This window comes from Dendrobates tinctorius, unplaced genomic scaffold, assembly GCF_039654945.1.
Source record: "Dendrobates tinctorius isolate UK_male_01 unplaced genomic scaffold, ASM3965494v1 ptg000019l, whole genome shotgun sequence".
Lineage (NCBI taxonomy): Eukaryota > Metazoa > Chordata > Amphibia > Anura > Dendrobatidae > Dendrobates > Dendrobates tinctorius.
Window position 1 is genome coordinate 64,984,740 of NW_027361687.1, and position 18,771 is coordinate 65,003,510.

At 46.7% G+C, this 18,771-nt stretch overlaps 1 protein-coding gene across 2 annotated transcripts in view; it reads right to left on the reverse strand.

The window, feature by feature from the left end:
* The window catches only part of BCAN (brevican), an 83,207-nt gene that overhangs the window by 14,246 nt on the left and 50,190 nt on the right, over positions 1-18,771 (reverse strand). For both annotated transcript variants that reach the window (XM_073567152.1, XM_073567153.1), the window contains exons 6-7: positions 14,543-14,836; positions 13,953-14,345 (exon numbers count right to left, since the gene is read on the reverse strand). In XM_073567152.1, coding sequence (XP_073423253.1) covers positions 13,953-14,345; positions 14,543-14,836 — 687 coding nt within the window. The remainder of the gene's footprint in view (positions 1-13,952; positions 14,346-14,542; positions 14,837-18,771) is intronic.

Consider the following 18,771-nt stretch of genomic DNA (forward strand, 5'->3'; position numbering starts at 1 on the left):
ACATGGATGTGTGAAAGAGGCCTAAGTGTGGTATCTGTGTAATCGTACAGACCCGAATAATAAAACTGCCTTATCAATTTTACCACACGTGGAAGAACATTAATAAAAAAAAAAATCTGAATTTCTGTTTTTTCTTCATTCTGTCATCCCTAACATGACTGTGTCAGCTGAAATATGTGAAAAATTATAGCAATCTAAATATGGCGATGCAAAAACTAGTCTTTTAGTGTGACAGAAGCCGAACATAAAAAACAAATATAAATTTGGTATTGCTGTAATCGAAGCGAAGAATAAAGTCACCTAATCACTTATAGTGCATGGGGAACGGAGTAAAAAATAAATAAAACCAATTCTTCACTTGCTATTGATTTTTTCATTCTGCCTCCCAAAAATCACAGTAAGGCTCGGCGCACATTTATCCTGTGCTCTGCGCTGAGCACTTTCACCGGGGTTTCCATGTAAATCTCTGAAAAACCTGATTCACACGGAACTTCAGGCGGAAGATTTCCTAGAATGAGGCAGATGGAGGCACTATAATGTACTGGTGACTGCAACTTACAGTGACAGTTTGTAATTTTGACTTCGCAACATCCACTGCTGCTTGTTTCTGGAAAACACCCATTAAGTCAAAATCATCAATACAACTGTAGATAAATTCCCAAAAGGGTATAATTTCCAAAATGGGGTCACTTGAGGGGGGATTCTGGCCTTATAGCACTTAGGGGCTCTGTATATGGAGTCTGCAAACTATTTTAGGAAAATCTGCACTCTAGAATAGCGCTCCGTTACTACTGAGTCTCGCCATGTGGCTATGCAGTACTGTACAGCAATATATAGGGTATTTCTACATTCATCAGAAATTGTGGGACAAATTTTGGTGCTATTTTTACACATTTTCCAGGGCGAAAATGTAAAATCTGGGGCTTTAACAAAATTTTGGTGGTAAAAATGTATTTTATTTCTTCACTGCCCAATGGTATAGAATTCTTTGACACCCCTCTGGTGTCAATGTGGGGAGGAGGACTCCCAGACAGTGAAAGGACAGGTACCCAGGGGATTGCCATCAGGGTTCCTGAGGGAACGATACTGGGAAGACAGTAAAAGGAAAGACTTGACTGAAGTTGTCAGGGAAACAGGGGGCGGGGCAAGCTTAAAAGGAGCAGGGGGTGCGCTGAAGTGGCAGTTGACAGAGAGCAGGACAACAGACAGGAAGCCTGTGAGACAGAGAGGACCGAGGGAGCAGACGGTGTGTTGTGGAGAGACCGACGGGGCCTGTGAAAGGAAAGCTGCGGACTCATCGACTAGTGACACGTGAGAGACTTGCACCGGCGGCCGCTCTCCGCATACGGTCCCATACAGCGACTCCTGCTGCTTCCCACCCTGTTGTGACAAGGCGGCTACCTCAGGTGACCGCAGCGACGACAGACCATTCCTTTATAGCGGTCAGGACACTGCCCCCCTGCCTTCTCCCACAGCTGTGGCCCTGTCATCACAGGCCCCAGGGGGCGCCACCTCGCTACAGGCGGTAGTAGAGGCCCCTGCCCAGTTTGCTCAGGGACCCTGAGCAGAGGTTGGTGAACGGTTATATTTTGAGACTGCGTCATAACCCCGCGGTGAGATGAGAGTCGCAAGGAGACGCCTTTTGTGCCCATCGGCACAGTTTCTCCAGGGCTTGTTGCGCCCCACCGTCACAGTTTCTTCAGGGTCTGTTGCGCCCCACCGTCATTGTTTCTTCAGGGCCTGTTGCGCCCCACCGTCATCATTTCTTCAGGGCCTGTTGCGCCCCACCGTCATTGTTTCTTCCGGGCCTGTTGCGCCCCACCGTCATTGTTTCTTCCGGGCCTGTTGCACCCCACCATCATCATTTCTTCAGAGCCTGTTGCGCCCAGCTCCATCCCAGAATATCGAGGCGTCAAGGCAGCCGCATCAGCGACCTCTACGCGGCCACGCCTGTGATCCTGACAGACCCCTGGAAGGATAAGTTTATTATAAGAGATAAGGACCCCCCAGTTTGGTCATACATGGCCTATAGCACCCGGGCCAACCAGGTTAGTCGCATTACCCATAAGAAAGTGTTGTTAGGTTTGTTGAGTCCCTGCGTGGACTGGTTGCTGTTAATACTTTTTTTTTTGGTTCTTCATTTTTGCCCCAGCGGCTACAGTTTATAAAAGTTATTTCCACAAACCACACTTAGTCTCGTGTCTCGGCACTGCATCCTGCGAACCTGCTAGAACCCTACACTTGGCGTAGTCGGCAGGATGCAGTCTCCGAGCACAGACAGTGGTGCCCCAGATCAGGTTAGAGCTGTAAACTCTACAAATGATGAGGGTCCTCATACCAGCATATCATTGGGGGCCATGCTGAACAACCTGCCTAGATTTTCCGGCTCCAATACTATGTTATGGAGCTGGACAGAGCGGATGCGGGGACTCTTTCGGATGCACCCAATGACCCCTGATCTGGAGGCTGAGGTGGCACTCATGGCACTTGACGGGGTGCGCGGAGGTCAGTGATGTTGAAACCTCCGGGTCACCGCAACACTTTTGAAAAAGTGTTACAGATAGTAGAACATACCCATGGGGACCCTACTGATGTGGAAGAGTTAAGAACTCGTTTGTTTAGTCGGATGCAAGTAGAGGGGGAGACGATCACAGAGTATATGAATGTCCTCCAAGAATTGCATACAGCTATAGAAAGAAAGGACGGGGTAGGGGCAGGACCTGTTGACATTACCCTATGTGACCTACTGGTGACTGGTTTGTGAGATCCATTAGTCAAACAGGCACTGCGGGAAGAGATCAGGATGAATCCCCGAATAGATTTTTCAGAGGTGGGAAGTCAGGCACTTGCTCGAGAGCAGGAGCAGGGGATGGCGGTCCCCGTAGGGAAAGTCCGAGGTGTGGAGGCCTCCGCGAATGTAGTCAAGGAGCCTCAGTGGGTGGAAGAGATGAAGCAAGAGCTGAAAAGTATTAATGGCGAGTTGGCCGAAGTAAAGAGAAGAACCGAGACCGGGACTGGACGACCTGGCTTTAACCCCGGCTTCTGGGGATCACACTCCCCGCAGGGTGGTCAATCTACACAGGCCCGGTGTTTTGAGTGTGGAGAACCGAGAGTGTCCGCGGCGTGGGAGATACCCACCCCGGTCGCCATTAAAGTAAAGGGCTCCAGGCTGGGGGGGACGACGCTCGGAGCCGAAAACCACAACTAGGGGTGGTGGAAGTCCCAAGTCCCAAAGATTTGGTAGCAAAATGCCAGGTGGTTTGGGCAGAAGAGGAGGGCCCGGCCATCCGGTGCCTGGTGGACAAGGCATCACAAGTAACCACTATGCCCGCAACGTAATTTCAACAGAACTTCCCGGAAGCAGCAAGGCCTCAGTGGGGGCCCGTGATCAGACTAGTAGCTGCCAACCAACTGCCGGTCCCAGTTGCCGGGGTGGTGTGGGTGCAAGTGACAATGTGCGGTAAATCCCTTGGTCGCAGAGGGGTGGTACTGACTCAAGTAGAAGCTGATAAGTGACACCCCGTCACCCTAGGCATGAATGTTCTACGAGAGTTCGGCAACCTACTGCTCAATGACCCTACACAGAGGATTCTGAAGCAGTGGGGTTCTCGCACAGCTCAGGGACAGGTATTCCAGCAGCTGGTGCGGGGAGCACGGGTACATCAGGACCGCCAGGAAGGCGAGGCTCTGGGTAAGGTCATCATGCCAGCGACTCCCCTGCTTGTGTTACCTCCTGGACAGACTGTGGTGGCCCTGCCCTTTCGAGCCCTGATACCCTTGGAGGGCGTGGAGGTACAGGTGGAGCCGTGTCACTCGGAGCGCTTACTTCCTGGCATACTGGTGGCCCGTTCCCTGACTACCGTGCAAAAAGAAGCCGTCCTGGTGCGCTGCAGTAACCTTGAAGACCAAGACATCTTTCTGAAAGCACAGACTGTGCTGGCCAAACTAGTAAGGCCTTTAGAAGAAGTGCTGCCAGCTCCTGCGGTTCAATTACAAGTACACCCCGAGGATCCTTGGGAAATAATAATACGAACCTTACAGGCCCACGAAGTGTCGGCACAAGAGAAGGGCTGAAAGATTTTGGAGTAGATGCGGGCCGAGCTTTCTGGGTTAACTGTAGCCCAACTCTCACAGATAAAAACATTGCTGGGACAGTACCATGAAGTATTTGCTAGTCATGAGGACGATTTTGGGTATACTACCACCATCACTTATGAAATCCCCACAGCAGGAGCGGCCCCTATCCGGGAACGATATCGACAGATTCTGCCACAACTCTATCAAGAGGTGAAAACTTTGCTGGCCCAAATGCTGCGAAAAGGGGTGATACGGGAAAGTCTAAGCCCCTGGGCGGCCCAATCGTGTTGGTCCGGAAGAAAGATGGTACACTACGATTTTGTGTGGATTATCGTAAACTGAATGCTTGCACTATTAAAGACTCATATCCACTGCCCCGCATAGAAGAATCCCTGTCCGCCTTGGGAAAAGCAACTGTTATGATAGAGTCACCGTAGGAGGCAAAAACAGAAATGCTAGCTAAGTCCTGAAAACCAGAGAAGTTGGCAACTATCAGATTGCAGACCCCTGAACCTATCAACACAACTAGCAGTAGCCGTGGGGGGTTCCTACGATGACCTAGACCCCTCGATCACAGCCGGAGAGATACATAGGCCTAAAGAAGGAAAGGGGAAATCTAACTGCCCCAGAGCAGACCCCAAAGCAATAGGCAGCCCCCCACATATAATGACGGTGAAGCAAGATGAAAACACTTACACAGACAGAAAGACAGGCTGAGCAAAGACGGGGCCCAAAAACTACCTAGATAGGAACGGATAGGAAGGCTGCTGTCTGCAATCTGCCAAAACCCTATCAGAGACAAAAGCCAACAAGCTGATAGAAAAATGGCCCTGAAGCAACTAAGCTTCAAAAACTAAATCAGCACTCAGGTACTTTCAGAAGACAGAGCTCAAGGAACACTGCACACTCCAGCAGGGAGTGGCAGAATCCAAAAAGCAAGAAAAACAAAAGCAAAACTTAGATGCAAAAGGCAAAACAGAAAACTTAGCTTTAGGAGAGCAGGAATCAGACTGGTGTCAAAGAGTCCACAGAGAAATCACCCGCAGGGCAGAAAGGGCGTAGGCTGCCTTAAATCCAGTCAGTGACTCCACTCAGCCAATCGTCTTCATTAGTCCCAGGTGCCTGATAATCAGGCTCACTACCTTCCTTCACTAGAATAGGGAGTTCACCAGGCCTCAGTGACGGAGGGGAAAATGAACTCACAACAGCAACATATTTTTCAACCCTGGACTTGGCCAGTGGGTACTGGCAGGTGCTCATGTCAGAAGAAGATAGAGCCAAGACGGCGTTCATATTGCCCGTGGGACTGTTTGATTTTAATCGGATGTCGTTTGGGTTGGCCAACGCCCCCGGGACCTTTCAGCAATTGATGGAGCGGTGTCTGGGAGATCTCAATTTTGAGGCTACGTTGATCAATCTGAACGACATGTGGAACAGGCTGCCACGAGAAGTGGTGAGTTCTCCTTCAATGGAAGTCTTCAAACAGAGGCTGGACAGACATCTGACTGGGATGATTTAGCGAATCCTGCTTTGAGCAGGGGGTTGGACCAGATGGCCCAGGAGGTCCCTTCCAACTCTACGATTCTATGATTCTATGACATCATCGTCTATGCCGCCACCTTTGAGGACCACCTGAAGCGGTTGGGACAGGTACTCAGCTGGTTGCAAAAGTACGGGTTGAAGGTGAAGCTTCAGAAATGCCACCTATTTCGCTCTCAGATTGAGTATCTGGGTCATGTCGTTTCGGCAGAGGGTGTGAGGCCATCCCGGGAGAAGGTTGCTGCTATCCAGGAATGGCCTACCCCCGAGACGGTGAAAGATGTGCGGGCTTTTCTGGGGTTAGCCGGATATTACCGTTGCCTCGTAAAGAATTTTGCATGTCGAGCTCGAGCCCTGCACGACCTGCTGAAGGAGGCTCCCGCTGGGGCCGATGGGCGAAAAATCCATTGGCAATACCCCCAGGAAGAGGCCTTCCGAGACCTCATGGCTGCGCTCTTGGATGCCCCAGTGTTGGCTTATGCGGATTTCTCCCAACCGTTCATCCTGCACACTGACGGGAGACTTCACGGGTTGGGGGCTGTGTTGTCACAGGTTCAGGATGGCCGGGAGAGTGATCGCATATGGAAGTCGCTCACTCCATGACTCCGAGCGTAACCCCGACAATTGCAGTTCTTTTAAGCTCGAGCTCCTCGCAATGGTGTGGGCTATGACGGAGAGATTCGCAGAGAACCTAACGGGCTCCGAGGTGGTAGTGCGAACTGATAACAACCCGCTGGCCCATTTGGAAAATGCCCAATTGGGGGCTCTGGAACAGCGATGGGTGGCCCGGATGGCTAAGTACAATTATAAGATTATCTACAAAAGAGGGGCCGAGAATGTCCACGCAGACTCCCTCTCCAGGATTTGACATACAACTCCAGGACAGAATCGAGACGAAGAATTAGAAGGAGAGGAAATACCGTTCGCTCTCACTGCTGCCGTGCTCACAACTGACAATAAAAAAATATCTTCCTCTGAGACCCCAAGGGGCATATTAAAACAATCCCGGGATAAGTGGATACAACAGCAACAAGAAGATGAAGAGGTTGGCCTTCTCAGGACATGGGTCGCCGCTGGGCAATTACCCCCTGACTCTCAACGGCAAAATTTGACTCAAAACCTGTTGCTTATGCTGCGACAATGGGAGAGGTTGGTTATCTGAAAGGGATTATTGTATCGTAAAATAACATCACAAACAACCTCAATGACGGTTTGGCAGGTGGTTACGCCAGGAGCCCAACTTCACGTACTGGCTCGGGAGGCTCACGAAAAAGGGGCCCATTTCGGAACAAAGAAAACTTTGCAATGGCTGCAACAGAAAGCTTACCACCCACGCTTGCCGGCTGTTGTGGACAGAATTTGCCGGACCTGCCGCTTGTGTGAACTAGCCAAACCACAACACAGACTATTGTGACCTCAGCGCCCCTTGAGCTCCTGACGGTGGATTATCTGACCATTGGGCCCACATTTCAGGGATACGAACACTGTCTCGTTATGGTAGATCATTTCACCAAGTTCGCTGTGGTCACCCCCACTCGGGATCAGACCGCAGATTAAGCTGCCTCCGCCGTTTGTAGAAACTTTATACAAGTATACGGCTGCCCTCAACGAATACATTCTGATCAGGGAGCATGTTTTTTGGGAAAAGTCATGGAAGAACTACATCACCTCTATGGAATTCACAAATTCTTGACCGCACCGTATCACCCGCAAGAGAATGGGGCTTGTGAACGATTTAATCGGACATTGATTCAGATGTTGTGCACTCTGGAGAATGACAAGAAGGCCCGTTGGCCCGAATATGTTTCCAAATTAGTTTGGGTCTATAACAATAGGGTACATCGAGTGACTGGCTAGACCCCCTATTCCCTGTTGTTTGGGCGAGAAGGTAAAGGGATCATGGAGGTGGAGTTAGACCCCGAAGAACCTCAGCCCTGGACTGGAGTGCCGTCTTGGTTCCGAAATCATCGCTATCGGCTGCAAACTCTTCCCCGAATTGTACACACCAAGCTCCGAGACTAGGAGCACCCAGGGAAGAATGCAACCCCGCCTCCTCACCTCCAAAGCGGGGCCCGGGTGCTTGTACTAGATCAACGCCCCCAGAACAAACTGGAGCCGCGTTGGGAGGAAAGTCCTTATCGGGTCTTACGCCGTATCCATCAGGACGGACCGGTGTACAAAATACAATCCGAGGAGGATGAAACACTGCCCACTCGTGTTGTGCATCGTAATATGTTACGCCCATGTACTTCCTCCAACCCGAAGCAACCGGAGCCTATCCCGTCGACATCTGAACCGTCTTCCATATGTTGGGACCCGGACGATGACGAAGATTGTCTCCCAGGACTCGGAGTCCCTCCACTCAGTAATGAATCATCTGACACAATTAGCCCGCCCGCACCAACCAGCCCACTGATGTCCACCACCCCAGACGACTCTACCTCAGTCGGACTTAGACGCTCCAAGCGGTCAACAGCCGGCAAACCCCCTGAACGATATGAGCAAGATCAATTCATATGGCAACGAACATTGAAACCTCTACAGACCGATCTCAATAGACTAAGGCCCTTGCCCGAGGACTGGTGAGCTTACAGGCTGGAGGACTGTGGGGAGGAGGACTCCCAGACAGTGAAAGGACAGGTACCTAGGGGATCGCCATCAGGGTTCCTGAGGGAACGATACTTGGAAGATAGTAAAAGGAAAGACTTGACTGAAGTTGTCAGGGAAACAGGGGGCAGGGAAAGCTTAAAAGGAGCAGGGGGTGCGCTGAAGTGGCAGTTGACAGAGAGCAGGACAACAGACAGGAAGCCGTGTGAGACAGAGAGGACCGAGGGAGCAGACGGTGTGTTGTGGAGGGACCGACAGGGGCCTGTGAAAGGAAAGCTGCGGACTCACCGACTAGTGACACATGAGAGACTTGCACCGGCGGCCACTCCCCGCATACGGTCCCATACAGCGACTCCCGCTGCTTCCCACCCTGTTGTGACAAGGCGCCTACCTCAGGCGACCGCAGCGATGACAGACCACTCCTTTACAGCGGTCAGGACACTGCCCCCTGCCTTCTCCCACAGCTGCGGCCCTGTCATCACCGGCCCTAGGGGGCGCCACCTCGCTACAGGCGGTAGTAGAGGCCCACGTCCGGTTTACTCAGGGACCCTGAGCAGAGGTTGGTGAACGGTTATATTTTGAGACTGCGTCATAACCCCGCAGTGATACGAGAGCCGCAAGGAGATGCCTGTTGCACCCATCGGCACAGTTTCTTCAGGGCCTGTTGCGCCCCACCGTCATCGTTTCTTCAGGGCCTGTTGCGCCCCACCATCATCGTTTCTTCAGGGCCTGTTGCGCCCCACTGTCATCGTTTCTTCAGGGCCTGTTGCGCCCCTCCGTCATCGTTTCTTCCAGGCCTGTTGCGCCCCACCGTCATCATTTCTTCAGGGCCTGTTGCACCCACCTCCATCCCGGAATATCGAGGCGTCAAGGCAGCCGCATCAGCGACCTCTGCGCGGCCACGCCTGTGATCCTGACAGACCCCTGGAAGGATAAGTTTTTTATAAGAGATAAGGACCCCCCAGTTTGGTCATACATGGCCTATAGCACCCGGGCCAACCAGGTTAGTCGCATTACCCATAAGAAAGTGTTGCTAGGTTTGTTGAGTCCCTGCGTGGACTGGTTGCTGTTAATACTTTTTTTTTGGTTGCTCAATATAGCCCCAGCGGCTACAGTTTATAAAAGTTATTTCCACAAACCACACTTAGTCTCGTGTCTCGTCACTGCATCCTGCGAACCTGCTAGAATCCTCCATCAATATGATCTCTGCACCTCTAGATGAATTTATTGTGAGGTATATTCTGTAAAATGGGGTCACATATGGAGAGTTATGCTGTTCTGGCACCTCAGGGGCTCTACCAATGTGAAATGGCACCCTCAAACCAGTCCAGCAAAATAAATGGCGTTTCTTCCCTTCTGAACTGTGCACTGTGCTTCAAAAGTAGTTTTCAACCACATATGGGATATCAGTGTACTCAGGAGAAATGTCACAACAATTTTAGGATCCATTTGCTCCTGCTATCTTTGTGAAAAATGAAAAAAAAATGGGGTTAAAACAATATTTTTGTGGGAAAGATATTTTTTTCATTTTCACAGTTCAACGTTCTAAATTTCTGTGAAGCATCTGTGGGTTCAAGGTCCACACATCTAGATAAATTCCTTGCTAGGTCTGGTTTCCAAAATGGAATCACTCATGAGGGAAGGTTTCCACTGTTTAGGCACATCAGTGGCTCTCCAAACATGACATGACACCCGCAGAACATTCCATTAAAATCTGCATTCCAAAATGTCACTCTGTCCTTTCTGGGCCCTCCCGTGCTCCCAAACAATAATTTTCCTCCACATATTAGGTATCTGCGTACTCTGGAGAAATATAACAACAAATTGTTGGTCCATTTTCACTTGTTGCTCTTGTGAAAATAACAAATTTGGGGCTGAAAAAACATTTTTGTGTGAAAAATGTGATTTTTTATTTTCACGGCTCAACGTTATAAAGTTCTGTGAAGAGCCTATGGCTTCAAGGTGCTCACCACACATCTAGATAAGTTCCTTGAGGGGTCTACTTTCGAGCCCTGTTGTGTGAACAGTAGTTTTCCTCCACATATTGGATATCGGTGTACTCAGGAGATATTGCACAACAAATTTTATGGTGCATTTTCAATTGTTACCCTCGTGAAAATAAAAAAAATTGGGACTAAAAAACATTTTTTGTTGGAAAAATCAGGAGAAATTTCAAAACAATTTTTAGGGTCAATTTTCTCTTGTTACTATTGTGAGAATAAAACAAATGGGTCAAAATAAAAGTTTAGTGAAAAAATTTAAATGTTATTTTCTTCTTCATTGCTTCCTGTAAAGCACCTGAAGGGTTAATAAACTTCTTGAATGTGCTTTTGAGCATCTTGAGGGGTGCAGTTTTTAGAATGGTGTCACTTTTGAGTATTTTCTGTCATAGAAATCCCTAAAAATTGGTACGTAAATTTTGTTGAAAGAAAAGAGAAATCGCTGGTCAACTTTTCACTCATAACTTCCTAACGAAAAAAAATTTGTTTCAAAAGTTGTGCTGATGTAACATAGACATGTGGGAAATGTTATTTATTAACAAATTGTGTGACATATCTCTCTGATTTAAGAGCATAAGAATTAAAAGTTTGGAAATTAAAACATCTAAATTTTAGCCAAATTTACGATTTTTTCACAAAAAAATGCAAGTCATATCCAACAAATTTTTCCACTATCTTGAAGTACAATATGTCACGAGAAGACAATATGATAATCAGTAGGATCCGTTGAAGCGTTCCAGAGTTATTACCGCATAAATTGACAGTGGTCAGAATTGAAAAAATTGGCCTGGTCAGGAAGGTGAAAACAGGCTTCGGGCTGAAGAGGTTAAAATAATGCTTTGGCCTTTCATTGTATATGTCACTATTACATGGCAGCTCAAGGCAGGCGCTCACCTAATGCTGTTTCTATCAATCAGGGGATGCAATACCAGTGGAGAGGGGAACACATGTGGCCCCTGATACTATTCTGTGTGGCCCCCAACCATCTGGACATAGAAATGCATGCTTATGTGTGATTGCTTACATGTAATCCATGCCAGAGGGAAGTGATATGTAGTGCTGGAACAGAGACAAACACCAGACCACTTTGTGGGCCTATCATATATTAAAGTGGTTGTCCACTACTAGGACACCCCTTTCTTAAACTAAATGTTTGGCCCCAATGAAATAATAGTTCTCGGGGCTGTATTGTGACACGTGACGCCGGCGCTCAACCAGTACTGTGAGGGAATGCACTCTGGTGATATCATACTTTGTGGGGGAAATGTACTGTGGGGATATTGTACTGTGTGCGAAGGGAATGTACTGTGGGGATTATACTTTGTGCGGAGGAAATGTACTGTCGGGATGTCATATTGTGTGGATATAATGTATTGTGGGATAATTATACTATGTAAAGAAATGTACTGTGGGCACATTATACTGTGTGTGGGGAATGTAATGTGGGGACATCATACTGTGTGTGGGGGAAGGTAATGTGTGGACATCTTACTGTGTGTGGGGGGAATGTACTGTGGGGACATCATACTGTGTGTGGGGGAATGTACTGTGGGGACATCATACTGTGTGTGGGGGAATGTAATGTGGGGACATCATACTGTGTGTGGGGGGAATGTACTGTGGGGACATCATACTGTGTGTGAGGGAATGTACTGTGGGGACATCATACTGTGTGTGGGGAATGTAATGTGGGGACATCATACTGTGTGTGGGGGGAATGTACTGTGGGGACATCATACTGTGTGAGGGAATGTACTGTGGGGACATCATACTGTGTGTGGGGGAATGTAATGTGGGGACATCATACTGTGTGTGGGGGCATCGTACTGTGGGGGCATCATACTGTGTGTGGGGAATGTAATGTGGGGACATCATACTGTGTGTGGGGGAAGGTACAGTGGGAACATTGTACTGTGTGTGGGGGAATGTACTGTGATGGTATCATATTGTGTGTGGGAGAAGGTACTGTGTGGACATCATACTGTGTGTGGAGGGAATGTACTGTGGGGACATCATACTGTGTGTGGGGGGAATGTACTGTGGGGTCATCATATTGTGTGTGGAGGAATGTACTGTGGGGACATCATACTGTGTGTGTGGGAATGTAATGTGGGGACATCACACTGTGCGTGGGGGAATGTAATGTGGGGACATCATACTGTGTGTGGGGGGAATGTACTGTGGGGTCATCATATTGTGTGTGGAGGAATGTACTGTGGGGACATCATACTGTGTGTGTGGGAATGTAATGTGGGGACATCACACTGTGCGTGGGGGAATGTAATGTGGGGACATCATACTGTGTGTGGGGGAATGTACTGTGGGTACATTGTACTATGTAGACATAATGTATCATGGGATCATCCTACTTTGTGGATATAATGTACATTGGGGACCTTGCATAGTATGTTGGGAATATTCAGAGTGGACACACTATTGTGTGTGGAGAGAATGTTCTTATACTGTTTTGAGGGAATGTACTCAATATTGTTTTTTGGGTTTTCTTTCTATGGCATTCAGTGTGGGGTAAAAATGGCCTGGCTTCATGATTCAACATGTAAGTACGGATATTAAGATACCAAGCTTGTTCAGTTTTTAAATTATTTTAGTACTTATAAAACAATTCTGAAATTTGTAACAAAAATAATTTTTTCTTTGTGTCACCATTAGCTTTTTTATTTTTTCATCGTTGGAGATTTGTGGGCACTTGATTTTTAAAGGGAAAGCTGACATTTGTATTCATACCATTTTTGGATAGATACAGCTTTTTGAAAGCTTCTTATTGTTTTTTTTACTTTTACATCATTTTTCTCTTTATGGTGTTTTCTAGTTGGGTTGATTAATTCTGTTAGATTGGATTTTTACAGACACAGAGATACCACATGTGTATTTTTGAAAAAAATCAATCAACTTTATTCTTCTTTTTTTCAACTCTTTTCACTTTTTTTCATCATCGCAAATAGTAAAAATCAGTCTTTTACGAAGACCATCTACAGGTTGGATTTCAACAGTGCATCATAAGGAAAGACAATAGGCACTCTGTGGTGGTGTCATTTGGCATAGAGAGTATACCATACCCAACTTGCGCCATACATGTATAACAGATGTCAGGAATGGGTTAAAGAAATGGGGTCATCTGACTCCTAATTGGGACCCCACAAAGAGGTGAGTAAATATTTATTTACTTGGATGTTCATGATAATGCTCGTTGCCAATTATTTGCTCATACATGTGCCGTTGAACCAACAAATGAGCAAAATGGTAATTTACTGGTTTACTAAATCATTCTTACAGGCATAAAAATCAACATTGTTGGCAGTGCATGGCCCAAAGTATTGCAAATCATTCTGTCCTCATACAGATTGTTAGCCCGTGTGAACGGTGCTTTAAACGAGTGCTGTTAAACTTCAATATAGTTGATTAAGGCTTGTTATAGGCAGAAATTTTCCAGTAGAAGTGACCGCCTGTGCAAAGGTGGCTCTATGTTGCAATTAATGGGATCTAGAAATAAAACTGTTGCCTCAGTGTCCATAATATTCAATGAAGAGACTCACATGTATCCTTTAGGAGTGGTTGAGTGTAACAATCTGACCCCAGGACCAGAAAAACTTGTGCATTCATACCATACATAACTTAATGAAACTTAAACTTAATTAATGGGAATCTTCCCTTGACTAAATCTTAGATACATAATTGGTAACTTGAGGCTGATTTACCATATATACTTACCTTGAGAACTTTGTAAAATGGGCATATTAATGGTGTAACCCATTGTAGATTCTTCACTGTTATCAGTATGATCTTCATAAGGTGGAAAACTTGCAAATGCAGGAGACAGATCTTCTTCATCACTGACAATGCTTTTGAGAATTGGGGTTGTTGGTACTTGAGGAGAAGGTGGAGACTCTTGTTGGACCTTGAGAACAGGTGAGTTCCTCCTTTCATCTTCTCCACTTACTTTTTTTAGTTGAGTCTCATTTAAAGGTATGGAGTCTACTGAGCCTTGGGCTTCATTTTCAGCTTTTATATCTGGAAACTTTAGTTCCTCAAAACCTTCTGTTACTGTAATAACATCTCGATCTCCAGAGACTAAGGATTCATGTGTTGGTCCAGTGTCTTGACCTAAAATGGACATTTTGAAATTCAGCAATATTTACAATGAAATGTCTGCCTATAATTTTAGAAGTTAAACTTTAAATTATCAGAATTGGTCTCCTAAACATTACATTGTTAATTGATTATTGACCAACTTATGGTGGTCAGCGGATTGTGGATTATCTTGTTTTATCATGATCTATTTCTATAGATTGATGACGTACCTTTAAAACAGTAAACATCATACTTTGCCTGGGAGTTGGGGAAACCAGTCTGGTTACGAAACTGGAAGATAGTCTTCACCCCAGGAGAGTTGCCACCACATTTTTCCCTGGGATTCACTATAGGGTATCGAACACTTCCATCAGCCAACCACCCTGGGTTGCATTGGTCCAGTCCTTCGTTCCACGCAGCATAGAGTTGACCGGTTGTTGCCATTTCAGTACCGAGGGCACTACAGTGTTCTCTAGCTTCTTCCAGGGTGAATTTTTTGGACGATAAACTTAGAAATACTTGACCTACAGTGAAAAGGCAGAAGGAAAGTCATCAAAGAGGTCCTTACTTAAGCATATCTAAATTTACTTAGAAGAATTAAGGATAGGTACTTCTGGAGGAAATTTAGGCATTTTAATTAATTAGTGTAAAATTTAGGTGGTCCAAAATGTTATTTTAAATGCTTTTTAGGAATTAGTGGTCACCCAACTGATCACAGTGATACTTAGATTCAGATATGTTGGAAGCTTTACTAGTGCATTGACCAAAGACTCTAAAAATGGTATGATGGAACTAGAAATTTGTCTCAAGAAAACTTATAGTATAAAGGGTTTGTCTTCTCATAGAAGTGGTATATTAGAGAAGCTTTGATATATTTATTAGACTGGCCTTCGTGCCTTCAAACTAAATTGCAAGGTCCCTATGTTGATAGAATGAACACGTTGCATTAATGATTACCAAGCCCACCAATTTCAGTTGGATTGGCAGATTATCTAATGTCTTAGGGGCCTTACGACTCTTCCCTGACCGATGATGTCAGGTAAAATGAATAGTAGGACTATTTCAATCCAAATGCATGTGTGGGGTTGCACACATCCCACAAGCAAAGCATCACAAAAGCTAAGCATCAAGAAAAAGCAGTTATTCCATGGCAAAGAATTAACATCCATCTTCCCTCTTCACACATGTATCCATCTCATTCAACTCCTGCATTGATCATGCATGTATTCACTTTATTCTATGTCAGCAAGCAGCCTCTAATGGTGTCCATCTCATTCAACTCCTGCATTGATTCTGCATGTATTCACTCTATTCTATGTGAGCAATCAGCCTTTAATGGTATCCATCTCTGCTTGCTGTCTGCTGTCTGTCATCTGCCGCTTTACCACCTAGCAACATATCTTAATGTGCCTGCTAAATCACTGGTACAATTCAATTGTTGCATTGCACTTAATACTCACTGTTGTATATCCATGACTGGAGTCACTCTAGATGTTATATGGTGGAAGGTGCTATAGCATATAGATGTAGCCAGGCCCAATGTCTTTGATCATCTAACCACCCTCTGGTGTGCTCGCCCCAGCTGTCAAATTATCCCAAATCAGCTCCCACAATTCATCTCTCCTGACCCTGTCGTATGGGCTATATATTTAAAAACATTCTAAGTGTTGCATGCCTTTGAGGGGCTGCATGCATCACAGAAGCTAAGCATCAAGAAAAAGCAGTTATTCCATGGCAAGGAATAAGGGCAGGAGTCAGGTAACCCACACTCTGCTCTCCCTTTTATCAATGTGCTTTATCTCTATCCTCCTGTGTTCCCTAGCCATCCACATTCACCGCCCCATCCCTCCTACATCACGGTTAATACACATCAGCCCCTGTTTACTTCCCTCTCCCATGTACAGCTCCCATGCACTTCTCACCTTCCTGAAAAACCTCAGCTCATCTTGCCCAAACAGATCGCACAAAAAAATTTCTTACAATTCCAATAACTACTTGTTCTTTATCTTCCTTCTCCTTTCTGATCTCAGGGGACATCTCTCCCAACCCTGGTCCACCATCCCCCGACCTCTACCCCTACCCCACCTCACATCGAAACCTTACTATCCTTATTAATATTAGTTGCACGCCTTCACTGCCTTCTTTTAATAGTGCCCTCGGGAATCCACAGTCTGTATGTAACAAACTACCTTTCCTACACAATTACTTTCTGAACAACTCTCTGAATCTATGGGCCCTCATGGATTCAGGATTCTGACACTGTCTCCCCTGCTGCCATTTTCCATGGTGGCTTACAATTCTCCCATTCCTCGAGACCCACAAACAGACATGCTGGTGGAGTCGGCATACTCCTGTCCACACAATCCACTTTCCAGGTCATCCCCCAGTTCTATCACTCTCATTGCCTTCTTTTGGGGACCACACCATCAGGCTCTTCCGTCCCCTCTACCTTGGAGTAGTGGTCATATACTGGCCCCCAGGCTCACCCACCCACTTCCTTGACCATTTCTCTGCCTGGCTGCTGCACTTCATGTCCTCAGAACTCCCACCCTTATCCTGGGAGACTTCAACATCCCCATTAACAGCCCCACTTCCACATCTGTATCCCAGCTTCTATCAATAATCACTTCTCTCGGCCTCTCACAACTCTCAACCTCTGTCACACACAAAGAAGGTAACATCCTTGATCTGGTCTTTGTCCGGCTCTGTTCAATCTCCTACCTAGATAACTCACCACTTCCCCTCTCTACCCACAACATTCTCTCCTTCACGTTCACAAATCCTTGCCCACCCCAGCACACTCCTACCTACCATACAGTCAGAAATTTACAAGCCATTAATCCTCATACACTTGCAGACTCCCTACACTCATCATTGTCCACAATCTTCTCTTTTTCCTGTCCTGATCTGGCTGTACATCACTACAACGACACTCTTAGAAGCACCCTTGACCAAGTAGCTCCCCCACCCTCAAAACCGCCAAGCACAGCGTAAAACAGCCCTGGCTCACATTGCAAACCCGATTTCTCCAGCAATGCTCTAGGTGTGCTGAACGCTTATGGAGGAAAATTCACAGACCAGAAGACTTCATCCACTTCAAATTTATGTTAAGAACCTATAATTCTGCCCTTCATCTCAGCAAACAGACCTACTTCACCACCTTGATCTCCTCACTATCCAACAACCCCACTAATCTTTTTGACACTTTTCACTCCCGCCTCAAGATGAAAGCACAAGCTCCTATCACAGACATTTGTGCTGATGACCTAGCCTCCCACTTCATAGAGAAAATAGATAATATCCATCAGGAAATCCGCTCCCAGCACCCAGGGGCAGTGACTCTCATCCCTCCCTGCATTTCCCCTGGGCTCACTCTCCACATTCAATCCCATCACAGAACAAGTCTCCAGGCTCCTCTCTTCTTCTCTTCTGACTACAGGCACTTCTGACCCCATTCCCTCACATCTCCTTCGGTCTCTCTCTCCAGTCGTCACAACTCACCTAACTACAATCTTTAATCTCTCCCTCTCCTCGGGCATTTTCCCTTCCTCCCCTACTCCCGCCTTACCCGTTACCTCTCCACTCACTCCCTCCTAGACCCTTCACAGTCTGGCTTCCACCCCTACACTCAACAGAAACTGCACTCCTCAAAGTGACCAATGACCTTCTGAAACAAAATATAATCGTGACCACTCTATGCTCCTTCTTCTCGACCTTTCTGCAGCTTTCGACACTGTTGACCACCACCTCCTACTCTCTAGGCTCCAGTCACTAGGCATTAAGGATACTGCTCTCTCCAGGTTCTCTTCCTATCTTTTGGACCGCTCCTTCAGTGTTCTGGTCGCTGGCTCCACTTCATCTCCTCTTCCTCACTGTTGGGGTACCTCAGGGCTCAGTCCTTGGCCCCCCTCTCTTCTCTCTCTGCACGGGCCCAATTGGACAAACCATCAGCAGATTTGGCTTTGAGTACCATCTTTATGCTGATAACACACAACTATATACATCATCCCCTGACCTTACCCCCGCTGTACTACAGAACGCCAGTGACTATCTGTCCACAGTCTCCAACTTCATGTCCGCTCTCCATCTGAAACTCAACCTTTCTAAAACTGAACTTCTTCTACTCCCGCCCTCTACTAACCTCTCTAAATTTGACATTTCCCTCTCCGTGGATGGCATCATAATAACACTCCGGCAGCAGGCGCAATGTCTGGGTGTTGTGTTTGACACCAATCCAATTCAAAGTACTACTACTACATCTCCTCCCTCATTTCTGTCTATTGGCCTAGCTGATCGCTGCGCTCTGCAAATGACTTTTGACTAACCACTCCTGTCTCCAAGACTTTTCCTGTGTTGCGCCAATCCTCTGGAATGCTCTACCCCAAGAAATTAGGACCAGCCACAACTTGCACAGTTTAGGCGCTCCCTAAAAACACATTTGTTCAGAGCAGCCTATCAC